Source organism: Pyrus communis, chromosome 13 (genome assembly GCF_041283825.1).
Source record: "Pyrus communis isolate YQ-2024b chromosome 13, ASM4128382v1, whole genome shotgun sequence".
NCBI lineage: Eukaryota > Viridiplantae > Streptophyta > Magnoliopsida > Rosales > Rosaceae > Pyrus > Pyrus communis.
Window position 1 is genome coordinate 26,218,164 of NC_142577.1, and position 11,743 is coordinate 26,229,906.

Consider the following 11,743-nt stretch of genomic DNA (forward strand, 5'->3'; position numbering starts at 1 on the left):
AATTAGCCCAATCAATAACCCTGATAGGATTAAAAGCACACCACAAAGTAGCACACAAATGTCCTATTAATTTTCCTTATTAACAATAATATTTGTCAATTGTAGCATATGAAAATAAGGGTCTTTCCCGCAGAAGATTGTTTTATCTAACTACTTAAAATGTCACAAAAACTGGGCTGTTGTCCCTACTGACTAGCCACCGAAAAATAATTATTAGACCGACTTACACTTATCTAAAGTCTACGAAATTTTATATGCAGATACTAGACACACAGAGCTACACTCACACAAATTTTTGGGATTTTTGGAGTTGATTTGATATTTAAATTAAAGCGAACAAAAACAGAATAGAAACAGATTTTAAATAATAAAAATAGATTGTAGTTCACAAGCTAAGAAAACGAGTTAGGGGAATTGCTATCCACCACCAAATAATCATGCAAACATGTTATGTTTCATTCAAATTCCTTCTATTTCCGAATGAAGATGCTCAAGTTGGCTCAATGTTAGAACTCAACCTATTACTCTTTCTTATGTAGTATGTTAAGAGAATGGTGTTTTCAACTTAACTTAGTCCCTAACATGCAATCTAGAATGGCGTGTTCATAGATTTAACAAGTAGAAATCATTAAGAACGAAAAGAGTTTGAGTCATCACAAGGCATCGTAAGTACTGGCGTTGTCTTACTTATCCTAGAAATTGGTTCACATGTTAATCGCAATTAACAGGTACTACTCTAGAACATATGTAGGTCCTCATTCAACAAGGGCAGACACACACATATTCATAGCATTAGAATCCTAGATATGCTTACTAAGTATGCATCCATAGAAAACATATAAAGAATTCATCAATGAGACAAGTAGTGAACCAATTTTCATCCATTATAAAAGTAATTCAAACGAAATGTCATAACAAACTGGCAATCATATTCGGGGCTTCAAACAGCCCCTAACTACTAAAAATTTAGTCACACAATCCTTAAGTTAAAACAAAAGATAGACATGAGTTTGAGAAAATAGAACCGAAAGAAATCGAATAACTAAGGCTCTCTCCCCTTCCTTCATTCCCCAATGCTACTTTTAAACCAATTCTTGCTACATCATTTTCTTCTCCTTAACTCACCCACTAATAGCCATTTAGTGATGACAATAAGTGAGAGGAAATTGTGAAACAATTGTAACTCCTTGGGTAGCCTTTATGCCAATAACTTCCTCTTAATCCTCATCTTTAATTTCATTTCCTCTATTATTTGAATAGGTGTCAGCTGGTTTGTTCTTGATTGCATCAGTTTTGGCTGCTAAATTTATTGGATTTATTGCTTTCAATGCTTTCTTGTCAGTTACAAACTGCTCAGCTTGTTGGGAACCTTTCAGTGTTAAAATGGCCATAACTTCTTCTAGAAAAATGATATTAACAATCCGCGAAATTTTCCAGAAAATAGACATCCATAGCTTTCCGAGCATATAAGGCTCATTCTCTAATTCGTTCTGAGCTGTCTGCAACTTAATTCCAAAGTCAGCTAACGTGCACAGGCAGTTTTGACGAATTTATTACTTAAAATTCCACTTGTGTTATTTTTCTTTTCTTTACTTGACAAATCCTACAAAACACAAAAACAAAGTAAATAACTCAAAAATATAAGGAACTAAGTAAGAAAAAACAAGTGAATTTGATATCAAAAAATATATAAATATGAGCTTGTCAAATATTCCTAGAAACTAACCCTCAAACCCATCCAATTCGGATCAACTAATCAACCAAATTAGCCCAATCAATAACCCTAAATTTACTCAACCAAATTTGCCCAATCAATAATCCTTAAGGATAAGATTATTTTTAACCAAGTTATGAAATACGAATTTAAAATGTAACTATTTACTGTGTCTATAATGAATCTGTGAAATTAAATAGTTAAACCCTAAAAAGCACCACTGCAAATAGCATAAGAAAATCGAAATTAACCCCAAAGAAATTGGGAGAGAAGATTATGAAAAGGGAATACCTTTCGGCCCTTTGAGCTATTGGAAAAAAACCCAACAGAGCCAAAGCCTCCAACTCAAGACTGTTGTGGGATTTTGAAGAGAGAGAGAGAAAATATCAGAAGAAATAAAGAGAGAAAATACCAAAAGAAATAAAGCAAGAGAGGGCGGGAACCATAAGGGGGAAGAAGAAGAACAAGAAGTAGCAGCAGCAGCAGCAAAAACGAAGCAGAGGAAGAAGAAATAAGGGGAAAAAAAGGACGATTGAAATTAATGCATCAACCGACGATTGAATCGAGAGTTATGGAAGAAATTTGTACTTTACCGACATGTAGATAAGCTCGGATCTTTGAAGCGAAACAAAGACGATGAGTGGGTTGCGGCAGAAGCCGAGTTCACTCGGAGCGGATTCATCGTCGCCCTCCTCCCCAACCTAAGATGCGCTCAAACGTCATAGCGGATAGATGGTTACAGAGAGAGTCGGGAGAGAAAAAGAGGGAACGATTTCGACAATTAAGATGACAAAAGTATCCTCCAAACTTTTAATCCGGACCGTCCGATCTTAACCCTAGATTGGCATTCCCATCATTTGAACACCCAAAGGGCCGATCTCATCAACAATTGAGGTAAGCCCAGCAAACACAGCCCAAAACGAACTAACCCAGCCCCCTTCACTTAGTGGCAATCTTGTAAATAAACTGAAATGTCGATCAAAACACTGTTCATATGAATAGTACCAATTTCCCTCCTACTTTAGACTAAAGTAATTGTACTTCTGGTCCGTTCCTCTCTAAAGTAATCACAGTATTATTGTTAGTGAATTCCACATCTAGAACATGAGAGATTTTATATGTGCTTATAAATAACTTTGGTTACTTCTCGTGTTGTTAATTGATTTTACGGTAAAATTTATCTGTCTTCAATTTTTGTTTTCCTTTTTTGTTTTTCTTCTTGCTTTGATTTTCTGGCCACTAGCAGATCGGAGCGCCCTCCCCTTACATTCTCCATACTTTGCAGAATCTTCTTGCTTGGCCTATGTAAGAAGGATGAAGTTCAAGAGTGTGATCCAAGTGAGGAAGTTATCAATGGTCAAAACAAAGCCACTTGTCAAAAGATTAAATAGGTTGTTATACATATAGTTGGTTAGTTAGAATCTGGTGCTTTGGTTAAAGGGAGTTGGTTGATATAAAGAGGTAGTTAAAGAGGAGTACTTGCTCTGCAAGTTTGGCATTGAAAACTTCTATATACGTGAACAATGCAAATCGTATAGCTTGCTAATGAAGAAAAACATTTCTACTGATACAACTTTCTCTCATCCCCTTTATCTCTCTTTATCTTAAAAAGTTGTTATTGTAGCTATCTTAACATGGTATCAGAGTTTTCCATACTCTTCTGACATTGGATCATCTTTTCTGAGTTTCATGTTGCATTAAAAGCTTGCATTAAAAGCTTTTATTAAAAGCTGTTATTAAGGCATGAAATCATCTCATTTTCAATCATCTTTTCTGAGTTTCATGTTGTTTTCTGATATTGGGGTTCAATACTGTTAGAATAAGTATTTTGTTGATGGTTTGTGGATTTTACTCTCAATTGGGTGATTCTTGCTGTCCTGCTGGTGAAGTTACTCATGGTCCTTGATAATGCAGCTGTTGCTATCATAATTTGTTCTAAATGGGACTTAGTTTCAAGATTATATACCGTAAGTCCTTGAATTTCTGCTATCTCTTCATTGGGTAGGAATTGTTTTGAAGCTTATCTCAGCCTATAATCTCAGAGTCTAACCAGCTTAGTTGTAGCATGTATCTACTAGAAGTCCGGTTGTATGTTTCTTGAAGAGATAAAGTTTGAAGAAGTTGTTGACGGTAAATCCCACGAAGGGTAATCCTGTTTTATGAGTAGGTAAATCCCACAAAGGGTAATCCTACATAGATGTTGATTTTCTGTTGTTGAAATTGTGAAGGCCGATGCATTGTTCAAAGAAGTTGTTTCTAGTAAAATCCACAAAGGGCGAACCCGTGATGCTATAGTTAAGGCCGATGCCACACTATAGTTTGTTAATTTTCCGTTTTTGTAAATATTAAAGACTGAAGCCAATGTTGAATGAGATTGTTGACGATAAATCCCACGAAAGGTAATCCCGTAAGAAGTTGTTATACCGGCATGAGGGTATGCTACAACTACTTTATAGAAGGTTGTTCTTGTGTAAAATTCCCGATAGAGGCAGAGGAATACATGGTGTCTTTATCTGTAAGGCAATGGAAGAAATTTGGACTGACAGACATAGGTTTTTGGTCAACAGCTACAAAGTGGTCATGGGGTACACTTGTTTGATTCAGGGCTTTGGGAAAGCTAGAAGCTTCAGTGACAAGGTTTGAGTATTTTTTGGCATAAGATGATAGGCTTTGTGGGTCACACGCCTCACCGAGTTTAAGTCACTAGGAAAAGTTGCAGTTAGGCTCATCTTTTTTCATGCAACGTCATGTGGGTTCAAATGCAATTGGTCTCTATTGAGATGGGTGTCTGCCTATGGCCACTCAAGGGTGGGAATGGACAAGGCACATAAATTGATATTCATTGCAGCTCATTCGGAGCTTGAAATGTGGGATTTTTCCTGCGACAAAGACAAGGATGCGGAGCTACTTGTCTTAGCAAAAGTCTAGCTCTTGCAGTCTTTATTTGCCTATGTGCGGTTCTTAATTGCCTATGCACTTACTCTCTGTCGTATGGTCGTGTGAAGAAACTAAGGATGAGGATATGGGCTTTCTTGTTTGCAGCAGGCTAATCCAAAGTGGTGACTCTAGTCAAAGTGCTACATATGGACAGATGTTTGGGTATCAATCCAATGGTGGTTTTCCCAAGTCTACACTTTCAGCGCTACCATGTCTCAATTCTTCCAATCTCAAACTGGATTTCCCCAGTTGAGATTAAGGGGGAGTAATAAGGGTACAAGTCATCAATACAGTTAGTAATACAGTTAGCAAGTTTGTTAGTATTTGGTTAGAGTTATTAGGCTTTCTAGTATAAAAACAGAATGTGTAATCTTCATTCTTTGAAGTCAATATACAAATCTCATATTTCTCTCTAAAGTCTCTCTAGTTCATCTTTCTCAGTTACTCCTCAATTTTCTTCGATTCTCAAATATTTCAATGTAGTTAACATGTAGGTTGGTAACATACTTATTAATTACATGTGAATTATAATTTAATTACAATTTTTAAAAATTTAATTAGAGATCATCAAATATGCAGTTGTTCATCGCAAATATTTGGAAATATTGGCATAGGATACAGTTCTCCCACGCTTGGCACGGCCATGCTTAAGCTCATCCCGGCTTTTACTTTCATACTTGCCATCATTTTTAGGTACTAATTTTCCTTCCCCCTTTTCTTGATAGTGGACCAGTACTGATGGCAAGTACTGTTACTGTATGACTAGGACTAAAGATATTAAACTCTCTTCAAAGTTGGTGATGAGAAGTAACGTTTAATATACCTCCTCTATTCCAATTTACTATACTCGAAAATTTGAAGGGGGATTTCATGTTCAAAACTAAGGTGTGGAAAATGACTTATTACGACAACTTTTATTGTAGTTAGTAAAGTACACGACGAGAAAAAAATGAATAGTGTTAGAAAATGAATCTTACATTGATGAGAGGTAGGACTTTGCATGTTTGCATGTGCTTATAAGCAGTTGAGTTACTCTCTATATTGTCAATTGGTTTATGGTGGAATCTCAACTTTCTTCATGGTATCAGAGCAAGTTGGTTCAAGTATGAAGCCCAATGGTCACACGTGCTCCACGTCACCAAATTCGTGTTGTCCACATGTTTGACTTAAAAAATCACCACATGTGCGGGGACGTGTGAGAATGTAAAGGTAAAAGAGTTCCACCTTGGTGAAAGGGCCACACGTGAGGAGGCACGTGAAAATGTGAAGGGTAAAAGAGTTACACCTTGGTGAAAGGGTAAAAGAGTTCCACCTTGGTAAAAGGGCCACACGGGAGGGGGACGTATGAGAATGTGAAGGTAAAAGACTTTTACCTTGGTGAAAAGAAAAACCTTGCAAGGGCTTATAAGAGGTTGAGCTACTCTCCATGTTGCCATTTGGTTTTATGGTAGAACTCTAACTTCTTCATGGTATTAAAGCAGGTGTGGCCGTTGGGCTTCACACGTGGGCCAACCTAGCTCTGATACCGTGGAGAAACTGAGTTTCACCATAAAACTAATTGACAATATGGAGAGTAGCATAACTACTGATAAGCACATGCAAGCTCTCTCGTCTCATTACCATGAAGAAATTGAGGTTCCACCACATATAAAACCAATTGGCAATATGGAAAATAACTCAACTACTTATATACACATACAAGGTCACTCTTCTCATCAATGTGAGATTCATTCTCAACACGCCCCGTGATGTGTGACCATTTTCAAGCCTAACACGTTGACAACATAATTCGGGTGACGTGGAGCACATGTGGCCGTTAGGCTTCACACATGGGACAAGATGTTCTAATATCATGAAGGAAGTTGATGTTCTACCATAAAACCAATTAGCAATATGGGGAGTAGCCTAATTACTTTAAGCACATGCAAGATCCCTCCTTTCATCAAGGTGAGATTCATTTTCAACAAATAGAATAATAATTATGTGAAAGCAAAACACGTAAGAGGTATAATACGTAGTATGTTTGATTTTAATCATGTACTTTTCCGCATCGTTGATATGCGAGTACATAAAAGTATTTTTCAAAAATGTAAATTTGTGCGTATAATTATAAGCTTGTTCTATATAATTAACTTGGGTTTTTATTACTTCCTTTTGGTTGAAACTTTAAAGAGTCAGCTGCCTGCATGGCTGTATGCTCCATTGTTTTACTGATTGGAAGAGAGGATGAAAATGAGTGAATTAGATTAACATTTTATGTTACGTAGAAGTAATTAGCATGCATTGCTCAAAATGGGTATTTAGGAGGAAACTTTAGGTTACATTTTATGTTACGTGGAAGTAATTAATTAGCATGCATTGCTCTAAATGGGTATTTAGGAGGAAACTTTAGGTTTAACATTTTATGTTACGTGAAAGTAATTAATTAGCATGCATTGCTGTAAATGGGTATTTAGGATGGAAATTGTAAACTGGAGAAGCTCAAGCAGCCAAGCAAAAGTTTTTGGAACCATAATATCAATCGGAGGAGCATTTGTTGTAACATTTTACAAAGGTCTAACAATCATACGGCTATCTTCATCACTCCATAATTCAATCAATCAAATCTTTTTCTCATCGGGATCAAACTGGATCCTTGGAGGGCTTTTTCTTGCAGCTGAGGCCTTCTCAGCTTCTTTATGGTACATTCTGCAGGTAATTAGCCCAAATATTTAGTCCTTTATAGAGCTGAAAGAAAAGAACAAGCAAATTATAACAAGGTTTCCTTCTTTTTGTTTTTTTTTTTTTTTTCAAAATTTCGAATGTTTGCATTGCAGGCAACGGTCGTTAAGAAGTACCCCGCAGTTTTGCTCATAGTTTTTTTCCAATGCTTATTCACAACCATTCAATCTGCAGTATTTGCTTTAATTGCAGTTAGAGATGCAGGTGCCTGGGAATTAAGGCTGGATGTGGGGCTGATTGCTGTTTGATACTCTGTAAGCAATTTTTTACACTGCAGCATTTATTCTATATATTTGGAAGTGATCTAGCATATATAAGCACTTAATTTAAATTCTTGCACTTCTTCGGTAATTGTCAATTAATTTTAAGTTGTATGCATATATTCTAGCGTATTTGAGAATACGAGCTGGTCATTATGTTCAAATATTTTTTATCATGATACAGGGAATTATTTCGACAATTCTCCATTTCAGTGTAATGGTCTGGTGTGTTAAGAAGACTGGAGCTTTTTATTGTTCTATGTTTAAGCCACTTGGAGTAATTTTTGGTGTGATCATGGGTGCCATATTTTTGAAAGAGTCAGTCTATCTTGGAAGGTATAAATTAATATTATTCTTCATATCATTTCTTTCATCCCCTTAACTTGTGCAGTTCAAGTATTTGATTTTTCTTTTTCTTTTTCATAGATTTAATCATTGAAAAGTTGGTGAAAGCTACGGCTTGTTGACATAGCCTTTGGTTTGTTAGAAAATCTAGCTCACGAGTCATGATGAAGAAGTAATACAGTCTTATTAGCAAATTAATGATGATTATAGAACAACTTTGCAGTTTGATTGGTGCAGCCATAATTGTTACTGGATTTTATGCCATGATGTGGGGGAAGGCCACAGAAGGGAAGCTGATTGAAATAGAATCACTGGACCAAAATAAGCTCCCTTTGCTACAAAACGGGATACAGGACACAAGCAGCAGTGGTATTACTGCATAATTGTATTAAGATAGTGCTGTTCACATACTCATTTTCACTTTTTACACACCTTTTTAATTTTCTGTCATCAGATTAAATAAATTGAAGAAAATCAATGGCAAAAAATTAATAAGAGTTTGTGGGAAGTAAAAATGAATGTATCAATAGAACTATCTTTGTCTTATGTAAATACACACTTCAACTGTTTTGGCTCCCTGGTTCACAGGATATTATCTTCACTTAACCATTTACATCTAAATTCTAGTGAACTTGAAGTGTTTCATCTTATAAGACTTGGATGCAACACAAACTTTTAACTTATAAAATGCAGATTATTATCATGCTCCTTTAATCTAAGACTTACACATCATGACTTATGCTATATAGAGCCAACCACACCAGCAACATGAGAAGTGGTTAAAACATTATACCATGAAAGAAAGTCGGAATAAAAGTGTGAATCTCTAGTTGGATGCATTTTATGGCTAATAAAAAAAATTAGAAATGAGATGCATTTTATCAAATTCAAAATGTGACATCGAAGAAAAAGTATGAAATTCAGGGAACATTTCTAAATATAGAAAGGGGTTGAATCTCACAATTTAGAAATTTTTTAATATTTTTTTTATCAAGTTGTTCATAAAATTTTAATATTTTTCATAAAAAAGTAAAAGAGTGCAGTTAGACTAAATGATGATGTATCACCATATTAAGAGATTCTCTTATGCAATTAAAATAGGGGATTGTTATTAACACTCCAAAAATCACATTCTATACTTCAAACTTTCTATATTAGGAAAGAAAAATACATTTGTGAGGAGTGTGAAATGAGATTTTTGGAGTACCAATAATACTTCCCTTAAATTATTGTTATTGTGTCATTGTCATTTAACACGTATTCATATAGTGTACTATCGGAAATGGATTATTTCCGGATCCCTTCCATCCAATTCTTCTCATCAAATAATTCGGGCTTTTGAAATTTGATCAAACGGCTAAAAACACGGGCCCACTCTAAAAGTTATAATAACTTTAGCCGTTGGATCAAATTTCAAGGGTCTGGATTGTTTGATAAGGAGGATTAGGTGGAAGGGATCCAGAGAGAATCCATTTCCTGTACTATCTATTTAATAAACAATTATCACGTAATAAAGTGATTACATAAAAAAGTAGTGTTATTCACACACTCATTTTTACCTTCCACACATCTCGGTTAATTTTTGTCATCATTTTCAATTCATTCGATTCGACGAACAAAAATTAAAAAGAGTGTGAAAGGTAAAAAAGCATGTGTGGAAGGTAAAAAAGCGTGTGTGGATAGCATCACCCATAAAAAAAAAGGGTAAAATATGACTTTAAGCCCTCAAACTCAATTTCTTTCATATAAAACCCGACATAACCTTTTTATTCGAATAAAACCCAATGATTAGACTCTACATAAGCAAATTCATTAATTATGTAACATCCCACATCGCCCAGGGAACTGATCCTTAAATGTATATTTCCATCACTACCTAGGACGAGGCCTTTTGGGAGCTCACTGGCTTCGGGTTCCATGGGAACTTCGAAGTTAAGCAAGTAGCGCGCGAAAGCACTCCCAGGATGGGTGATCCATCGGGAAGTTCTCGTGTGAGTTCCCAGAAACAAAACCGTGAGGGCGTGGTAGGGGTCCAAAGAGGACAATATCGTGCTACGGTGGTGGAGCGGGCCCGGGAAGTGATCCGCCCCGAGCCGGGATGTGACAAATTGGTATCAGAGCCAATCCTTGGCCGGAAGTGTGCCGACGAGGACATCGGTCCCCTAAGGGGGGTGGATTGTAACATCTCACATCGCCCAGGGGATTGATCCTTAAATGTATGTTCCCATCCCTACCTAGCACGAGGCCTTTTGGGAGCTCACTGACTTCGGGTTCCGTAGGAACTCCAAAGTGAAGCGAGAAGGGGGCTAGAGCAATCCCATGATGGGTGACCCACTGAGAAGTTGCTCGTGAATTCCCAAAAACAAAACCGTGAGGGAATGGTAAGCCTAAAGCAGACAATATCGTGTTACGGTGGTGGAGCGGGCCCGGGAAGTGATCCTTCCTAGGCCAGGATGTGACAAATTATGTTTGACTTTAAACATTTTAAAATTTTTGAATACCTAAAATACCCCTTTTTGCATGTTTCATGTGCACAATTAAACATATACACATTTTTAGGAGGATTAATGATTTTATAAAAGTAAAAAAATAAAAAAAGCACTAATATTCTAAATGCAATGCATGTTATGTGAGAATTCAAGATTTTCACGTTTTGTAATAATTTGGCTGATTCATTTTTCTCTCACTCCATAAAATTTGCTTCTAATTTGATGTAGGAATTCATTTGGAAAGTTTTCTTAATCTTAATAACAACTTTCAATTTAAATATAACTTTTTAGTGAAATAGTCTATCTTTTGAAATATTTATCAATAAAATAATGTACCTATATACATATATATATATATATATATATATATTTTTTTTTTGCCAACTATAAATTTATACCATAATTTATCCATCGTATCAAATTTGTGGAGTAATAATGTACCTATTATTTAATTTTTACAAAACTAATGCATCTTCAAAAATAATTTACTTATTGTTTAGTTTTAGCAAAAATAATTTACCTACTGTATATAATTTGCGAAGCTAATGATGTATGTAAGATATCCCACATCACCTAGGGGAGTGAGCCTTATATGTATATTCTTATCCCTACCTAGCACGAGGCCTTTTGGGAGCTCACTGGCTTCGGGTTCCGTAGGAACTCCGAAGTTAAGCGAGTAGCGTGCAAGAGCATTCCTAGGATAGGTGACCCATCAGGAAGTTCTCATGTGAGTTCCCAGAAACAAAACTGTGAGGGTGTGCTGGGGGGCCCAAAGCGGACAATATCGTGCTACGGTGGAGTCGGGCCCGGGAAGTGGTTCCACCTGGGTCGGGATGCGACAATTTGGTATCAGAGCCTAACCCTGGTCGTGGTGCGTCGACGAGGACGTCGGGCCCCTAAGGGGGGTGGATTGTAAGATCCCACATCGCCCATGGGAGTGAGCCTTATATGTATATTCTCATCCCTACCTAGCACGAGACCTTTTGGGAGCTCACTGGCTTCGGGTTCCGTAGGAACTCCGGAGTTAAGCGAGTAGCGCGCGATAGCATTCCCAGGATGGGTGACCCATCGGGAAGTTCTCGTGTGAGTTTCCAGAAACAAAACCGTGAGGGTGTGCTAGGGGCCCAAAGCGGACAATATCATACTACAGTGGAGTCAGGCCCAGGAAGTGGTCCCACCTGGGTCGGAATGTGACAATGTACCTACTGTTTAAATTTTGGGATAAAAATTTACCTATTCTTATTTAACAATAATGTATCCACAATTTTATTTTTGTA

General features: G+C 36.7%; 1 protein-coding gene across 1 annotated transcript; it reads left to right on the forward strand.

The window, feature by feature from the left end:
• Positions 1-7,876: 7,876 nt before the first annotated feature.
• Positions 7,877-8,598, forward strand: LOC148692015 (WAT1-related protein At3g28070-like). Its single transcript, XM_088682708.1, has 2 exons — positions 7,877-7,968; positions 8,201-8,598. The coding sequence occupies exons 1-2, from the start codon at positions 7,892-7,894 to the stop codon at positions 8,358-8,360; spliced, it is 237 nt and encodes a 78-aa protein (XP_088538834.1). The 5' UTR covers positions 7,877-7,891; the 3' UTR covers positions 8,361-8,598.
• The last annotated feature ends 3,145 nt before the right edge of the window (positions 8,599-11,743 follow it).

Coding starts and splice junctions, on each gene's coding strand:
- LOC148692015 (XM_088682708.1), top strand. CDS start 7,892: ATGTTTAAGCCACTTGGAGTAATTTTTGGTGTGATCATGGGTGCCATA. Junction 7,969..8,200: donor GAGTCAGTCTATCTTGGAAG/GTATAAATTAAT, acceptor ACAACTTTGCAG/TTTGATTGGTGCAGCCATAA.